This window comes from Serinus canaria, chromosome 12, assembly GCF_022539315.1.
Source record: "Serinus canaria isolate serCan28SL12 chromosome 12, serCan2020, whole genome shotgun sequence".
Classification (NCBI taxonomy): domain Eukaryota; kingdom Metazoa; phylum Chordata; class Aves; order Passeriformes; family Fringillidae; genus Serinus; species Serinus canaria.
The window spans coordinates 20,209,621-20,227,238 of record NC_066326.1 but is presented as its reverse complement, the minus strand read 5'-3'; the positions used below and the strand labels follow the sequence as shown (position 1 = coordinate 20,227,238).

General features: G+C 49.8%; 1 protein-coding gene and 2 long non-coding RNA genes across 4 annotated transcripts in view; all 3 read right to left on the bottom strand.

The window, feature by feature from the left end:
* The window catches only part of LOC115484121 (uncharacterized), a 58,715-nt gene extending 50,909 nt beyond the window's left edge, over window positions 1-7,806 (bottom strand). Inside the window, exons 1-2 of the long non-coding RNA XR_007778629.1 lie at window positions 7,734-7,806; window positions 6,944-7,068 (exon numbers count right to left, since the gene is read on the bottom strand). This is a non-coding gene — a long non-coding RNA (uncharacterized LOC115484121). The remainder of the gene's footprint in view (window positions 1-6,943; window positions 7,069-7,733) is intronic.
* A 3,041-nt stretch (window positions 7,807-10,847) lies between these two features.
* Window positions 10,848-11,883, bottom strand: LOC108962171 (uncharacterized). 2 transcript variants are annotated; one of them, XR_007778665.1, is made up of 3 exons: window positions 11,632-11,883; window positions 11,456-11,518; window positions 10,848-11,111 (listed from the first exon to the last, which is right to left on the bottom strand). It is a non-coding gene; the product is annotated as an uncharacterized LOC108962171 (long non-coding RNA). The 2 variants fall into 2 exon arrangements; XR_001990671.2 differs by having other exon boundaries at window positions 10,848-11,518.
* Window positions 11,884-14,147: 2,264 nt separating this feature from the next.
* Window positions 14,148-17,325, bottom strand: BARX1 (BARX homeobox 1). Its single transcript, XM_050979416.1, has 4 exons — window positions 17,121-17,325; window positions 14,940-15,225; window positions 14,725-14,809; window positions 14,148-14,312 (listed from the first exon to the last, which is right to left on the bottom strand). Exons 1-4 carry the CDS (start codon window positions 17,323-17,325, stop codon window positions 14,148-14,150), a joined length of 741 nt encoding a protein of 246 aa, XP_050835373.1.
* Window positions 17,326-17,618: the final 293 nt, after the last annotated feature.

Sequence of the window (17,618 nt, the reverse complement as noted above, 5' to 3'; positions counted from 1 at the left end):
TGTTATACATTAACCACCTGTCAAGGGAGAAAAGACAATTTAAAGTAATACTTGCACAAACTGACCCATGAGCTGGTTCCCTCCCACTTCAGCACTCTTTAGTAACAGGATGCAGGTGCAGGTAACATAATTTCTGTAATAAAACCAGATTATTTGTGCAGCCAAATTTACCATGAACCAATCCTACTCTATTCTGCAAATTACTAAGGAGAGAACTATGTCAGATTTCCACAATGTATTTAAGAGTAACTTCTGGGCTCTTTACAACAAGAATTTCAGAAGCACCCAGGGAAGCCTCTCTTTTGACACCACCTCCAACATCAATACCAAGCACACTTTTAAAACCCACTTTAATCATTGAAATTGCTTCCTACCTCCGGATCCCAGAACATTTTACACTGTTAACCAGAGAAAACCTCTCAGCATCCCCACAATTATTTATTCCTGCCTTTATCAGGCAGGTTTCAGAAGAGAAGAATTCATGAACTTGAACACAAAAGAATTCTCTCTCTTGGTGCAAATAAACTGTGGCTTTTTTCGAAAGTGTCAGGGAGTTGGAAGTCAAAAATGAAATAAAGCACTAGAATAGCAATGGACATATTTTAAAAACAAACGTAAGGGATTATTTTCCCCTATCACCCTATACAACAACAGAAAGATTTGCATATTTGATTAATCACACTTTTCATATTATAATTTCTAAAGTGTCCTCAGTGATCTGGGAACAACCTTTGCATTATAGAAGGCTTGGAAGACAATGGCCAAAACAATTTACCTGCCAATATCAGAACAGCCAAGTATTTATGCATCCCAAATCCTATTAAAGTTCCCAGATTTAGGTAGGAAACAGATCGTAATTTTTTAAATGGTGCAAATATTCATTATTCTCTCCAGCTTTTCAGATAGTTTATTTCAAGGGAAAAATATGTGGAGGTCTGAGTGTGGTTGCCCCAAGCTGTAGTCAGATGTCCAGGTGGGGATAACAGCACATTCACCAACCTGCACACACATGCAAATCCCATTTTCTGTACCTCATTTGAGGTCCTACTGAATGAAAATAGTGCAAAACGAAAAGAACAGCTGAAACTCGAGCCCCTGAGACATGCAAAGACCATTTCTTAAAGAAAATGAAAATCTCTTTCCCAGTATTTACAATGAAGATTAACTCTTAAATTTTCTGGAACAATAAGAAAAGCACCCAGTTCAGTACAATTACCAGAATCTCCTACTGTGGCACTTTTCATTGAGCCTAAGTCACAGGTCTTACCCAGCTGTTATTTAATAAAGCCAATCTAGCTCTAAATGTCATCCTAAATCCTGTAAAGGCAAAAGGCTCAATCAGCTCCACTGATGGCCCCAATACTGTAAAAACCATTCCTAAAACTTCATCTGCCAAGCCCTCAAGCACGTGCAACCCCCTGAGCCCTGCTGACTTCCCCAAACGTGAGAGTGTGCTTTAAAATGGGATTTCTGCCAAAGTAAAGGCTGAGATTTAACAGGAACAAAGCAACCTAAAATTTAAGCAAATGCCTAAAAATAGCTGTTTCTTTTGTGAGGAACAGTATTGTTGGCTTCTTCCTGTGTGTTCAATTAATAAAAAAAAATACTTTTAAGCAAGGATTAAATTGCAGTTACTTCCAAGAAACCCTAGCAATATACACCATTTCAATGAATTTGGGACTAAATAAACTCTCTTGCCTTGGTTTTTTTTACACAAGTATGAGCACACAGGGATGCATTTCCCAGTCCCATCTGAAAGATGCATTGTGAAATAGGGGTGTGTTCGTCTTCCCCGGGATGATACAGCATTCTGGGGATGGTTCAGTCATGCAGGGGGAAACTGCTCACTCCATGAAGTAAATGTGCTGGAATGTGATTTCTCCTTGCACTCAGCCCCCTGGCAGGTACTGGCAGCACAACAGGATCCCACTGTGGGAACTCACACACAATTACAGATGGAGTGGAAAATCCCTCTTGTGGAGCCCTGAAACCAAACCAGCCGTTCCGAATTGGCCCTGCCAGCACATCAGCGCCCAAGGTAAGTTCCTTAATTGGGGCAATTAACACCTGGATGACAAACGGGGAACGCAATGTCACCGTGTAATGCCATCACCTCTTCTCTTGTAGCCAGCAGGAGAGGAACGGAGGGGCACAAATCCCGTTCCTGCTGAGGAGCCACAGCAGCAGCAATGTCAGGGAGCCACCAAGCCCTGCTCCTGCTGCTCCAGCACCTGCCAGGAGTTCTCCCTGCTGGCCTGTGAGCAGAATCCGTGCTGCTTTCCAGGAGAACTCCCACACAGCCCATTCTACCATCTGTGGAGTAATTGCTGCTGCATCATCAGTTCCAGGCCATCCCAAAAGTCAGGGAATCACCATCACAGCCTCTGGAGTCCCCAGTTTTCCCTCAGCCATAGCGTGACTGGGAATAGTCTCTCCCAGCCACACCAAATGTGTGAATCAGCGCACACAGGTCACCAGGACAATCATCAAACCATGGCTGGAATGCAGAGAGTTACAGACAGGTTACACTTCTCAACAAATATTCCGTAAAGTAGGGCACTGCTCCATATTAGACACCGATAATGGCACAGAAATGGAAATGAGCAGCTCTGCTGAAAACAGACAATTATCACCCGACCCAGGTAGAAGCACCACTTGAAAGGGGACAGCTGCTGAGTAATGACCACACAGAAAGGAAAGCTCAGTCTAAGATTTGATGTTGTCCTTGGGAATAATAGTGTAAGAAGTAACTTTTTTCTTCAACTGTGCTACAGAACAAGTCTTGGCTCTGCCTCCAGCGACCTTTCCAAATGCAGCCTCCTGGAGCCACCCTCTGGAGTGCCATTGCAGCTGGGCGGTCAGGGGAGACAGGGCAGGGGACAGGGAGGGCAGAACCAGGTGCTGAAGCACTTGGCCCACACCCTTGAGGAAGCTGGAGCCCCCGCAGCCTTGATGTTCTTGTTCTGCAGCCACACAAATTGTCCCTCCAAGGCTGCAAATCCTGTAGCTTTCATAGGCACTGGATTCAATTAAAAAACCAAATTTAACTATTAAATGCCAGTTTCAGCTCAATGCTAACTGCTTGCATTGCCATTCCTAAGAGCTCACTGTGGCTCCCGCTGCCAGAACTTCTAAATAAACTAAGCAAACTTGCTTATAAGAGCAGGAAGAAATCAGATCTTTCCAAGCACAGAGGCTCAGCCAAATGCATCCCAGAGTCCTGTGCTGCCCTGAACCAGCCCAGCACCATCTGAACTGAGGCTGGAGCTGCTTTCCACATTGCTTTGTTTATATTGACTGCATTTATGATGCCTCAGAAGTTGCCAGTAAAATATTTATTTAGCAGTTAAAATGTTCTGCAAATGATTTTGCTGTCCCAAAAGATAAATATTTCTTGGCATTCTGAAATGATACATTGATGTTTTTGTTAAGGAAATTGCATGTTGATAAAATTTTCTCAGATTACACTTTGTCGTTCCTTTGTATTTGAAGTGGCCACATTAATTTTTCGTGATATTTATTGTAATTGTAAATTGCACTGAGATTAGAAACATTAAACTTACCATAAAATGAAACACATTTCAAGTATTTTCGAGTCATCTATTTAAGGGCTTGAAACACTTTTGATCCTTCAGGTTACCAGAGTGCTCTAAGCTTACAGGACAAGGATCCAACACAAACCAGAATCCTACTCTGAACTCTTGGGGAGACTTTTTCTTCTTTCCCCACCCCCCCTTTCCTTCTTTAATATACACTAACACCCAGGTCCACTTAGGGGTGTCCCTGCACTGCAAAATTTCACCCTGATTTAAGTTTGCAGCAGATTTGAAACTTATGCAGGCTATTATATAAAAATAGATAGAGCTCTGCTACCTTTACAGATTCCTTCTGCTTCCCTTAACCTCCCAGCAGCACTCATGTCTATGATTTGAGTCAAGCTTACCAATTTAGACACCACAGGATTGTTTCTCTAGACAAGGCCAGACCCTTGCAAATGAATGAAGGCTGTCAGTGCTCCAGACCGCCAAAACTTCCATGGAACACTGTTGTCCTGGAGCCTTCTCCCAGACACATGAGATATCTGGAGGAGAACTGTATTGCTGTGAAAATTTTTGATTTTTCAAACACACCCTCAATGCAGCAGCCCAGCTCTGCTGTCCTGCAGTCTCGGTCTTGCTGGCCAGCATTCTTCTTCTGAAAAAAGAGAAGTCTTTTTCCTCAAATTCAGATCCTCGGTTACATCTTCTGAGAAAAATCAACCTGAACGTATCACCTGAGTGCAGTCAGAATGGATTCATGGAGAGCACAGGGTACTGCCAGAGCCCCCAAGTTTATTTTTCTCTGAACAGTGCTGAACGAAGCACTCAGCATGAAAAAAAATCAAATGGGCTAAAATTCGCCGTCTTCCTCAGCAGTTTTTTAGTGCATCATATTACCTAGGTTTAATACAACAACAACAGAAAATTAATTTTTTTTAAAAAGTATTTCAAATTCAAATCAAATCACAACAACCTTCCAACATTTTTCATTGTTGGAGGGAACATTTTTTGCATTTACTTATGCAAGAAACTTTTTTCCATTTTTCTCCTTTTTGGTTGGTTTCCATGGAGGTTTTGTGCCATTTGACTTTGGAGAACATCTCTGAATTCACTGAAAATCTTCAGGGATAGGATGAAACCTTAGCCATATAAGAAAAAGTTCTCATTCTCCTGTCTTCAGTCCAAATTTTTAAACAGTCCACCAACACTTTTCAGTAATGAGCCCTGACATCTATGAATGCCAACTCTTAACACGTACAATTAAAAGAAATCAAAACCAGCCCTATAAATGAGCAGGGGTGCAACCACAGTCTCCATGGAGGCTTCCACCTTTCCCTCTGTGCAGCACAGCTCCACTGCCAATTCCAGAACCTCATGGAATAAAACACTGAGGCCTCTTCCATGGGAATCAAAGTGAAATTCCTCGGGTGATCAGAAAGCCTGAGAGTGCTCTGAGCAAACCATTGGAGGGCAACCTGACAGCATGAGCTGGCTCAAGGACTGGGACTCTCTCCAAAAACACTCATGCAGGAAATTTAGATACCATGGGTGTGCATCCAGGACTCTGAGAAAGCTCTTGATGAAAGATATGGAAGAACACCAGGCAGAAAGGAACATGCCAGGGTCTGGTTCTAAAAGCACTGCACGTGCCTGCAAAGAATCACAGAATCACTGAATGGCTTGGGCTGGGAGGGGCATAAAAATCATCTCCTCCCTGCCGTGGACAGGCAAGTCACTGATGCTGTTCAGCCAGAAATTCAACCCATCATGTTTTGGACCAAAGAGTGGAAAGAAGCTCAGCACAGCCCAGTGGGGATCACCTCCAGGCAGGAAAACATTGAGGGAATGATGGCAGAGCTCCATAAAGCCAAGATTTGCATAGGGAAAAGAGAGAAGAGGCTGTATTCCTTGTGACAACACTTGGGAGAAGTGCCACAAGTGAAATTAGCAGGTGGCAATTAGCAAAGCAAACAATGGGGAGTAGCTTTTGTTGCACAGACAACAGAACTTGTTCCCAGACAACCTGGCTGAAAATGGCAAACAAACACAAGAATTGCCTGCTAGAGCCTGATCCACGTGTCCACCTGTGCCACGGGAAATCCTCGAGCCACAAGTGATGGAAATCAGAAGACTGAAGTGAAGAAAGGGGAGTGTAATCCAGACTGTAAAATCTCTGGAGTTATCTCATTATTCATCCTATGACTGTTGAAGTGGTTCATTTGTCACAAGTCAAATCTTGAATGTTGCACTGAGACAGAAACAAGAGGGATCCAAATATAATTAACACATTTGTGCCAGGCCCAGCTCAAGAACTCGGGCAGTGCAGGGAAAATCCTTATTATTAGAAAAGAACAGGATGACACCTGTATTCTCTAGAGGAACCATTCTCTCCAACCCCCCTGTCTCTTTATAAACCAGCTCTTGGAAGTGTTCAGGATTAAAGTACCGTTCATTCCTGGGAGGAGAAGTTGCATCTCTCAGGTACAGCAGCTCTATTTATAAAAATCTCTGACCCTGAAAATTGTGCTTGGCCTTGGAGCTTTCATCAGCACTGAATGCTGGAACAGAATATGTATTGGGGAGAATTTGTGGACCCTAAGGACACAATGACCATGAATACCAACAGTAAAAATATCATCAGGAAAAACACTCCTGGAAATTGTGAGATCTGTAAATGAAAGGTCAAAGAAGAGGATTTTTGTAGAGTGCATCTATCCAAGCCTAAGAAAACATGGTGGGGTTTTTAATGTTAATAGGGCAGAAAACTCAAATGTGTACCACAGTCTTTGACCCAGTTTTGGATGCTGCCAGTTCTGGGCTCCCTGCTTATAAAGACAGTATTTTCTTATCCAACCCAAACATAACTCTTCCAAATTCATGCGGGGATAACACCTTCTCTGGGGTTTATCTCATCTAGGAGAAGACACTGTGAGGGATTGTAGAGAATCAAAAAAATTAGATACAAAGGAATACCTTTTCCTGCTATTTTTTACCAATATCCAACAGATCTCAACTCAATATGGTCATGGAAATGTCTGTCAGGATGTCAGTTGCTTTTATAAATATCTTCCTAAGAGAAATAAGCATGGCAACAGCATTAGGGAGACAGACAAGAGATGGTCACAGAAATCTATGGAAGTTTTGCCATCCAGATATTTCCTGGTGCAGCAAGAGGACCAAGACTAACTGGGAATTCCGTGTATCAAGGCAGCTGCCAGATGCCATGACAGCCTTTGGAGCACATTGCCCAGCATCCTTGCCAAGCTTTCCAAACCTCAGCAAACTGCATCCCTTTGGAGCCAAGTACTCCTTCCTGAGTCCTGATCACACTGAACCCATTTGCAGGCTGAAAACACAAAATTCTGCTAAATTATGTTTTCTGAAAACCATTGTGAATTCCTTACCTTCCACCCAGAGAAAGAGCTCTCTGGGGCCTCAGGAGGAGATCTGGACTTGCAGGACTCATCCCTGAGCAGTGAGCCCAGTACAGCAGACTCCTCCCTCTGCCTGTGCATGTTGCTCCTGCTGCCTGGGAATGAAAGGGTTAAATACACGCTGCTTCCTTTCCACCCAGGAGCCAGGGAAAGCTGCAGTGAGAGCTTCAGTGAGAGCTGCAGAGCACTAATGTGTGTGTTTATCTAAAGCTTCTGATGTTCTCTGTGTTTTCTTGAAGGGGTTTGGTTTAGGATTTTTTTCAAGCTGGGCTGTATTTTTCCCTTTAAATCAATAAGAGTTAAATCCAGTTGGCTTAGCTGCAATTTGCACACAGGCAATTGTAAAGCACTGGCACCAACAAACCTGTCCCCTTGCAGCATTACATGCACCACAGCTTAGCCCAAAATCTGCAAATATTCTTAGAAATTCAGAGGCAAATTCAGCCATATTTGCAGCTTCTTCACAGGCATTCTCTGCAAATATTTGAACACTTGTACTTTACTGGTACAAATCCTGGTGGATAAGGAATTTTAATTTCAAATAAGCGCTGAGCTCAACATGCTCTGCTCTGTTTCACACCATGGTCTGTACACCAACACTTGCCTGGTAAGACACGCCAGGAAACAAGCAGCACTCTGTGACTTCTAAAATTAACAGTACGAAATCTGAATACGAAATATTTACACACTCATTAACGTGGAAAGTTCACAGCACACCACAGAATTCAAAAAAATCCCTGTGGGACCCTTTAAACCTTACCTATGGCAGCGCTGAGCCTCAAAGAGCTGGAATGAGAGGAGGCTCTGAGTATCTGCAAGGACTGGCACAGACATCCAGCATTTTGCACAGTCTGAACAGGCTCTGTGAGAATTTCTGTTTCATAAATGGGAATATTCAGCAACCCGGCTCTCACTTTCCCAAAAAGGAGAAGAGGACAAGACACAGAGATGATTCGTTTCTTTAAACATCTATTTTGACTCAGACAAGATGTTATTCATTTCCATATTTCAGCAAATTATACAATTAAGAGATAATATAATTTGAAAATATCTGGGATTTATATTCCTTGTGTTTAATCTTTAGTAAACACCTTAAAAAGCATTTCTAGCAGCAATAACAGCGTGGGATCTCTCTAAGACCTTGTCAAGCAGCAGAGAAGGAAAAAGCCTGTTAGCTCAAAATGAACAGCCAGCTTGTCCCTCAGAGGGCTCACTGTGGTGAAAAATGTGCATTTTGGGAGCACCTTCCTTGCCAGCCAAAGTCAGACTTGTGCTTTGCTGACATCTCCTGCCCTATGTAGATTTTTACCCAGAACTCTTCCATGACAAAATGGTCATTCTTCACAAAGTAAAGAGCTGGATAATAAATTAATCTAATCCACATAAAAATGCTGTAATTTATGTAAGATAGCCCAGGGTAGTTTCTGAGGCTCTCCTCTCCCAGTTATTGCAGTCCTGTGTCTCCAGACAGAGCTCCCAGGACATGCCGTTTTCTCCTGCTCATCTGCCTGTCCTGCCCTGGGCTCTGGTTACCCTTGGTTTGCTGCCTCCTTGGCAGGATGTGCTGAGGCTGGGGAAGGTGCACAGGCAGCTCCCTGCCGGGCACTCGAGGGACATCAGCCCAGGAACAATTGCCAGAAATTCATGGGGTTTGTGTCATTTTCACTGCAGCTCACGCCTGAGGAACTGTGAAGTGGGAAAGAGCAGGGCTGTGGTGCTGCAAGCACATCTGAACTTGAGCTCAGCCACAAGATCTCCTCCCCCAGGGGTGTTCTTCCTTTAAATAAACCCCACTGACTTCAGTGTCTTCGGAGAGCAAGTGTGCTCTGCCCAGTGCTCCCTGAACTGCACCTCTGAGGGGAAAACCATTTCAAGAAAGTGGAATCTTCTCATTCCACTAATACTCAGACTTCAGGAACAAGTCTGTTCCTTACTCATTGGCCTTGTGTCCCATTTCAATTTCAGAAAGTTCCCACGTTCCCATCCTAAAAAGAAACATGTTCTGAAAATACCACGAGCTCATTTTGTGGTTTGTTAGTATAGGTGCAGTATAAACAATGGATCTGGAGACCCTGCAGAGGAAGAGCCCATGTTGTACATAATCATGTTTTAATGGACTCTGTTTGTAAACAGATGAGTCCATACATAACCAGGACTTTTCCATCCACGCACGGCTGGGCTGTAAGGGATGTATTTTTAAAGTCTGCCATGAAAACTGCTGCCTGCTGACCCAGTGGTTGGCACCAGCCTCATTAAAGGTAACCATCCCTGTCCCCAAGCTTTCCTACTGGCACTTTTCCTACAGATTTCATGGCAAAGCTCAGCCAAGCAGACATAACAGCATGGAGAGCTGTGTTAGCATGGATAATGCAAACTTGCCCTGAGCTTTATTTACACATTGCTGGGCCAAATTTCAGGGAATCGGGAGTTTAGTGTTTAGATTTTATCTACTCTACAACTCAGCTGAAACAACCAAATCCAATGTGTGTGCAATGACCTCAACCCAACATTAGGCTTAAGACAAACATCTAATAACAGGACATCACATGTTAGTTAATGAACTTTAGACAATTTGACTGAACTCAGTAGGTCATCTCAACCTCTGCATTCGGCTCCTTTCGGACCAAAATGGTGAGGGAAAGCCCCAGATAGATGTTAACTTTTTCACCCCAAATCCACCCCAGCCTTGGCTCAGCACTCATATATGGTACTGAGTGATGTGTTTTATCAGTACATGGGGGTGCAGCTTCCAGTCCCCTCCCTCCTCTCCATGCCCCACAAAATGTCTCTGCACCCCTTCCCTTATAACCCCACAATATCCCTTGATGTTACCCCACCCTCCACAATCTCACACACATATTCTTGCATCCTCCCACATCCTGCTCCATGTTCCCAACAACACCTCCAGCCCCCATATCTCCCTTCCCACCCTTCCATCCTCCCTGCATCCCCCTCCAGCCTCCTCACCACCCAGTCCCCCATCCCCCCACACCGCTGCATCCCCTCCACATCCCTCAATATCACCCCCTCCACATGCCCCTGTGTCCTTCCACAGCACCCTGCATCCCTGCTCCTCCATCATCCCACATCCCCCACAAACCTCACAGCCCCCCATATTTCCTCTTGAATCCCCCCACATTCCCCTCCATTCCTCATCAAACCCTCCCCATCCCACTGAACTGCCCCATCCACATCCCCACTCCACCCCCTCGACACTTCCCACCCCCTGCAGGGGGAAAGGCAGCATCAAGTCTGTGCTTTAGGGGTTTTTTGTGACAAGTGCCCACAAAGCATTGCTCTAGGATGATTTTTTTTCTTCCAGAAGGGCAGAGCAGACCTCCCCTTGCCTGTAGGTGTGGAGCAGGGAGTCGGGGCCAGGCCACCGCCCCCTGCAGCGGGGCAACCCCCGCAGCCCCTCAGCCCCTCCTGGCGTCCGCTCTGCTCCTGGCAGAGCCAGAGCTGCCTCTGAATAAACACCCATGGCATTCATCTTCAAACCCCCTGGCTCCGTGCAGCTATATTTAAATTGACATTGATAAAAAAGCAGAACTTTTCTCAGGTTTCTTTGAGATGCTTCATAAAAAGGGATTTTAGGATGTTTGAATTGGAAACTCACCTTAAATGGATTTTTGTTAAGAAAACCATCAAAAAGTTTGCTGATTACCTGTGACCGGAGTAGCAGTCAAACATGGAAGGACCCACTTTTCCAGCCTTCAATCCACACCCTTCTACTTTGTTTGCAGAGAAAACACATGCTGTTTTACCTACACAAGTGTAATTAAAATGTGGAGCTTCCCAGTGTGGATGCATTTCTCCCAGAATGAATGTGCATGGTAATACGGCTTATTTACACACAGAGAGCAACCATCAGGTGTATTAGCTACAAATATCATTTACTGGCCCCAGAATTACATTGCACTGGCAAATCACCCTCGCAGTTTTTTCAGCAGCTTTGGGTGCTGCCGAGTGAGATCATTCCCACAGGCAGAGCAGGGCTCTGAGGAGAAGTTACAGCATGGAACGAATTCATCCAGATCTTCCCCGGAGCTCCTGCTGGGCATCTCCGAGCGCCTGGGCTGAGCCAACTCTGCGGGTATTGCCCATCGCAGCCCAGCAGCACCACACGGGCTCTTCACAGCTGGGAAATGTAATTAGAAAATGAAATTATTATGCTGCACTGTCCAAAATTATCCATCACCACGAAACCTGTGTGCAGGTGAGGCCTGCTGTGATTTCCTTATGGTCACTCATGGGCCACCAAGGTTTATCGGTGCTAGTCAGGGGGAGCCCCAGCCCTGCTTCTAAATGCACTGGGATATTATCGAGCACATTTGGAAGGGCTGTCGCTGACGGCCGGTGGCCTTTACCCTCGCTTTTCAAACGGAATCAGAGAATCTCGGAATGGTTCGGGCTGGAAGGGACATCAGAGATCATGTCATTCCACCCCTGCCGTCGGCAGGGACCCCATCCCTCTGAGCGCACCTCTCTGCCGACTCCCAGCTGCTGTCACTCCGGCCAGTCCAGCAAGCAGCCGACCTGGAGAAGCTGTGGGAAATTAAATTTTGACAGAAAGCAATACATAAAATCGTTAAAAATAATCGAAATGTGGGTGGGTGCGTGTACGTATATATACACATTACAAGAAAACACAAACCAACCAATAAAGAAATCCCATTAGTCAGGTATATTGTCCGATGATTCTAACAGGCTTCTTCCGTGTCTCAAAGGACGCTGGGTTTCATTAGCGTCGCCGAGGAGGCAAGAGGGCTCCTCAGCCCGGCTCGCACCCTCTCGGGGCCGTAACCGGCTCCTCCCGAAGCAAAAATGGTTCATTAAAGTCGTGACCGAAGCGCTGCTGGGCAGGCGGCTCGGCGGGGAGCCGGTCAGCCGGAGGTGCCGGTATTCGTTGGCAGCACACCCACGGCGCTCCGTGCCCGCGCTGCCCGGGCGCGTCTCCGCAGGGAGGCCCCGGCACGGGCTCAGCCCCATGCGGTGCGGGGCTCTCTGGCATCTTCCAGGGCGACGGAAGGAAGGGTCGCCCGAGCGCCCTCGGAGATTTTCCTGCCGCGGCACAACAAGAAAAATGTTTACCTCTGTGTCCTGCGCGGGTCCGCGGAGAGGGGCCCTGCGGGTGCTCAGCCGGCGCTGCCCCAGGACCTCCGTGCGCGGACAGAGCGGCCGGCACCGCACCCGGGCACGGCAGGAGCGGACCCCGCTCGGCCCCGGCTCGGCAGAACGCAGCTTCACCAGAGCATCCCCAACCCTCTCTCGGCTGTCTACGAGGAGAAAATACAAATAAAAAAAGACTTACTCTATTTAATTATTCGTGTGCTGAAAAAAAAATCATCACCTTATAATCTGAGAAATTACAATCTCTTCTCCGTCACTTGCTCAGCTGTGAAAAGAAAAGATTAACATTCTCTCGCGAAGGCGCTAGCACCTAGTGAAGCCCGGCTGTTCCAGCCCTGTGTGTGACACCGGTGACGAACACAGCCCGTCGTCCTGTTAATTTAGCTTAATGCGCCAGCCAATCTCTCTTTTAATTAAAACCGGGTGCTTCTCTCACGCGCACTGAAAGCACCAGAAACAGCAGCCAGCGGTGACGAGGAAGTGACAAAGCCACACGCCCACTGTGTCCTGACCGCGCCGAAGGGTCCCGCAAACCCCGGCTCTGCCAGCCCGGCCGCCGCTTTACCTCTTTCCAGCATCCGTCCTCATCCTCAGATTAAAAAAAAACATTTCCAGCCAATTGTTCGGTTAAATATCTAAGTCATTGCAGTGTAAGAATACGAGGCTATTTCCTGTTTACCCAGCACTGGCCGTGTCCTCCACCGCTCATCCCGGGGGCTGATTTAACCCGGGCTGGATCCGGGGCACCTCCTGAGCCGGGCCGTGGGCGGCAGTGGGGCCGGAGCAGAGGAGAAACGAGGAAAACTGGGAACGACCGGCACGGGTTCAGAGCAGATTTACTTCGAGGGCTCGGCCGACGGCGATTCGGGGCGATTTGGGGTTAAAGCCCGGCGATGCTGACCCTGCTCTCCGCTCCCACCGGGCCGGGCTCTCCGTGCCCTGAGCACGGGCTGGAGCCTCCTGGACCCGCTGCCCGGGACGGGCGGTCCCGCACCGCCGCCGGCCGGCCCTGAGCGCACCCCGCCGGGGCTGGGAGGCACAGACGAGCCCCGATCCGAGAGCGATAATTACCGCCGTTAATTGGGAGGCGGCCCCGCAGCAGCGGCTCAGCCCGGGGCTGTCCCGTCGCTCCCCGGCCCTCGCTCTCCTCCTCTCGTTCTTCCCTGCGCTGCTGCTTCTGTCTTTTATTTTCTTTTCTTGTTTTCTTAGCAGAATAGCAGTAATTCTATGTTTCGGTGGATGCTCTGTAATTTAACATCCCAGCGGAAAACGTGGAGAAGAGACTCGGGGAAAACCAGCGAAAAAATAAAATTTAAAAAACCCCACCCGAACAACAAAGCGCCAGGATTTCGTAGTAGGATTTTTGTTGTTTCATCGCAGCAGCACATGAAAAGTTTTTCTTAAAAGTAACATTTTCAGGATGCGCAGTGCAGAACTTAATTAACGTTTTGTCACCAACTAACGTATCTTTAAAATCCGAAAGCATCCGAATTTGACCAAGGGAAGACTGAGGGTCTGACCTCTCTCGGCCACGGGCAGCCGAACCGTCGCGGAGAACGATGGGAGAATCCTCCCAGTACCACTGTGCTTTGCACTTTCTCTGTAGGTCTGCCTGGACTTGGTTTTGAATCTCTAATCTGCCTCCGTGGGGGGAAAAAAACAACAACAATTTTTTAAAAAATCAACCCCAAAGCATTACGTTACTCAGAGCAATAGTTCATAAAATACTTTATTGAATTAAAGTAAATATCTTCGCATTAATAAAACTGATCATAAAATGCAGTTTCGAATAACTAGGGGCACCACAGGGATTTGGACAGCGACTAGATGTGGATGGTGGGATCCAGTGTCCTGCTGGCCCCTCGGGCCGTCGCACAGTACAGCGGCCGTGGCGCAGCGCGGTGCTCCGCGGGCGCGGAGAGGGGCAGAGGGGCGAGGGAGGCCGGCGTGCGGCCAAAGCGTCCAAACGTCCCGAGGCCGAAGGCGGCCGCAGCCACTGTCCGAGCTGCCCTCCATCCTCTCAGGCCGGCGGGGCAGGCCCCCCTCACTCCTCCTGGCTGACCTCGGCCGGCGAGCCCAGGCTCTCGGGCGGCTTCTCGGCGTCCCGGGCGCGCTCCTGCTCCGAGAGCTGCTCGCTGCTGGGGATCGAGTTTTTCTTCGGGCGGCCCTTGGGTTTGGTGGGGGACTCCAGGCCGCCCCCCTGCAACACCTGCGAGGCGAGGAGGTGGCGGAGGAAGGGCATACCTCGGCAAAACCGAGCTGCCATCGGCCCGCGGCGCAGCAGCCCCTCTCTCGCCCGTCCGCCGGAGCGAAGCTGCCGGTGCGGATTCTCTCGGGCTGCGCCCACCGCCCGCTGCCCCGGCGGCCGAGCGCTACAACGGGAGGGCTCGGACAGGGCCGGGAGGGACGGCCGGCCGGGGCCCAGGAGATGCTGGACCAGAGGCACGGTGTTAAAGACCAGGGGCATATTGTTATTACCGTCATCACCACTGTTATAATTATCCTTAACGTTATCGTTAAATGTGCCAGGGCCGTTATGCGGAAGGACGAAGCCCGCAGGTCAGGGCTCGAACGCGGACACGACGCGCCCAGGGGAAGGATTGTTAATAAAGGGCACTTACTATTTTCTTCCATTTCATGCGCCTGTTCTGGTACCAGGTTTTCACCTGGAGCTGGCTGAGCCCCAGCGATTCGGCCAGGTCTATTCTGCGGGCGAGAGAGAGAGGAGGTCAGGCCGGCAGCTTTCGTCTCGGATGGCAGCTTCTCGACTTTTTCAAGTAAAATGAGCCCCGTCCCGTGGCGTCGCGGCCCGGGTCCTAGGTCGGCCGGCGCCTACCTGTCGGGCGTGGAGAGGTATTTCTGCTTCTCGAAACGCTTCTCCAGCCCCATGAGCTGCAGCTCGGTGAAGACGGTGCGGCTGCGGCGGCCCTTCTTGGCCTTGCCCGGCTCCGGGGGCCCCGGCTCCAGCTTCCCGCGGAGGTGCAGCTCCAGCGGGAGATGCGGCGAGGCGGATCCGCCCTGCAGCCCCGAGCCGGCGGCCAGCAGCGCCGAGCCCAGCCCAGAGCAGCCCAGGGGAGCCAGCGGGAACTTAAACACGGCTGCCGGCTCCGCCTTCAGCACCGCTGCGGGAGAGAGCGGCGGTCAGAGGTGGGCAGCGGCGGGCAGGGACCCGCGGGGCTGCAGGGTGCCTCGGCTGCCCGGGGAGCAGCGCCTGCAGGGAGCCCCGGGGCCTTCTCCTTCATCCTCGGCACCACCGCGGGTCCTGAGCCCCCCGGTTCCGCCACCTCCGCCATACAGAGACACGTTTTACCCTTTAACCAGCACATGCTAATCACGGAGTTACTTGGGGGCTGCGAGTGAAAATAACTCAAACCAACCCAAAAGCGTTCCCCTCGGTGTCACCCAACAGCTGCCGGACCCGGCTGAACTTGGAGACCAGCGGGGGCGGGCACGGTCCCAGGATTCCCTTCCTAGGAGTTTTCAGGACATTTTCGATCTGATAATAATTTCTATCCCACTCCGAGAAGAGCAGCCTATGAAGGGGCGCCCGGGGACAGGACAGGACAGGGAGCCACTCCCGAGAATGCTGCTCCAGCGGGTTGGGGCCGCCGCTCGGACGGCTCGATTCATTTCTCCCAGATCCGGCCCGGCGCTGCTCGGCTCGAATCCTTCGCCTGGCTCGGCCCGGCCCTCTGGGTCCCTCCCGACGCCCCAGCTCCGCTCCCGGGCCTCGGCCTGCCGGGAGGCTGGGGCTGGGGTCCCTCTCGGCCCGGCCTCCCCGCCAGCGACACACGAGCGACCTCAGCGCCGGGGAAAGGGCTTTAGGGAGTCTCTGCGGGGTCTTCTCCTCGGCCTGCCTGAAATCGCCTCCCTTCCTACAGGGCCCGATCCGGCTCCCACCTATCCCTGCGGAACTGAGCCCTGAGGGGTGTAAAGAGACTTTTATCTGATCCGCTACTCCGGGCAGTTCTGAATAGTTCATCCTGAAAATAATACTAATTTTTAGATATTCTAATGCATGCTGCTCCCTTGCTCAGGGGCTTGACTCTTTCCTCTTTTTCTCTTAAACGCAGAAAATGAGATTGGGATACTCCTTTTCTGTTCAGGTCAAGCTACGGCTGTGCAGTTGAAGATGGCTTGGGAAGTGAAAGCTTTCGCCATCACGCATTTAAATATCGGCATTTAAAATATATTAAGTAATAGTCTTCAAAATGCATTAAACACTACCTTTAAAAAAAAAAAAAACAATAAAACAAACCCCCACCCAAAATACAAAAAAAAAAAAAAAAACCAACCAAAAAACAACCGCAAAAAAACCCCAAACGATAAAACCAACAACAATTACAAAACCCCCAAACCTATTTGAATATGTTAATAAACTGCATTTGTCCTGGATGCTATATCCGACTGGACAGTGAATGCTGGCTCCCGTTTTAAAAGAAAAACCCAAACATGTATTATAATATTATAATATGAACAATATTGTTATGCCTCACATGTGCTATATTATTATTATATAAACATAGCATATATTTATATACTATATATAATATCTCCGTATATATATTTTAAATTACACTTAAGTCGGGTTTCCAGCTAAATCTGTGTCTGCAGGGCCTCTTGCCACCTCTCGCAACCATGCACAGACCCCGCTGCTAGGCTCTAGCAGTTCTCACCTCATCCAAAAACACGGGGGAAAACCCCAAAACAAAACTATCGACAACAACCTTCTTCCCCGAAATCCAAAGGCCATTCTGTGCAGAGGCGGCTGGAGCAGCAAAGCCGCTTTCTTCGCTTTTAGGCCCCAAACTCCCGGCTGGAGCGCCCGCGGCACGGCCGGAGCCGGCGGGGATGCGCACGGCCGGCAGAGCCCCGCAGCAACTTTTGTAGGTAGAATTCTCAAGTTTTTCTCGGAGGAACCCGGCTCCCAAAGGCGCTGGAGACCACCGGCGGGCGATGCCTCCCCGCCTGCCGCCCCCAGCCGCCCCCCAGCCGCGGGGAGCCCCCCGGGACGTACCGAGGTGGTTGTGGTAGGGCCGGGCGGAGAGAAGCGCCTGCACCCCGAACTTGAGCAGCTCTCCTGCCGGCGCGGCCCCCTTGGCGTCCGGGGGGTCGGTGAGGATCTCCTCGATCATGAAGCTGCGGTAGCGATGGGAGCGGTGGTCGGGGAAGGCTTCGGCCGGGAAGTAGCGCGCGGCGCCCAATTCCAGCGGGTGCTGCATCCTCGCCGCCCCCGGGGCGCGGGGGGGATCCCCGGCCGCCGGGGCCGCCCTAGCGCAGCACCCCGGCCGGCAGCCGGGCAGCGGGGGCTCTGCCCATCGCCCCGCCGCCCCCTCCCCTGGCCCTGCGCGGCGGCCCGGAGCCGTCCCCGCCGCCTGCACACGGGGCGCGGCACCGGGCAGCGTCTGTCTCTCCGCCCCGGGACAGCAGCGGCGGCCTATTATACGGCCGGGCCCGGCGGGGCCGTCAGCGCGGCGGGGGAGGGCGCGGGAGGGGCTGCGCAGGAAGGAAGGGG

What these genes read in the sequence shown, in the direction of transcription:
- BARX1 (XM_050979416.1), bottom strand. Translation starts at nt 17,325, where the DNA reads ATGCAGCACCCGCTGGAATTGGGCGCCGCGCGCTACTTCCCGGCCGAA. An exon ending in TACCTCTCCACGCCCGACAG is followed by an intron (nt 14,810 to 14,939) that starts GTAGGCGCCGGC and finishes TCTCGCCCGCAG; the next exon opens with AATAGACCTGGCCGAATCGC. An exon ending in GCATGAAATGGAAGAAAATA is followed by an intron (nt 14,313 to 14,724) that starts GTAAGTGCCCTT and finishes CTCGCCTCGCAG; the next exon opens with GTGTTGCAGGGGGGCGGCCT.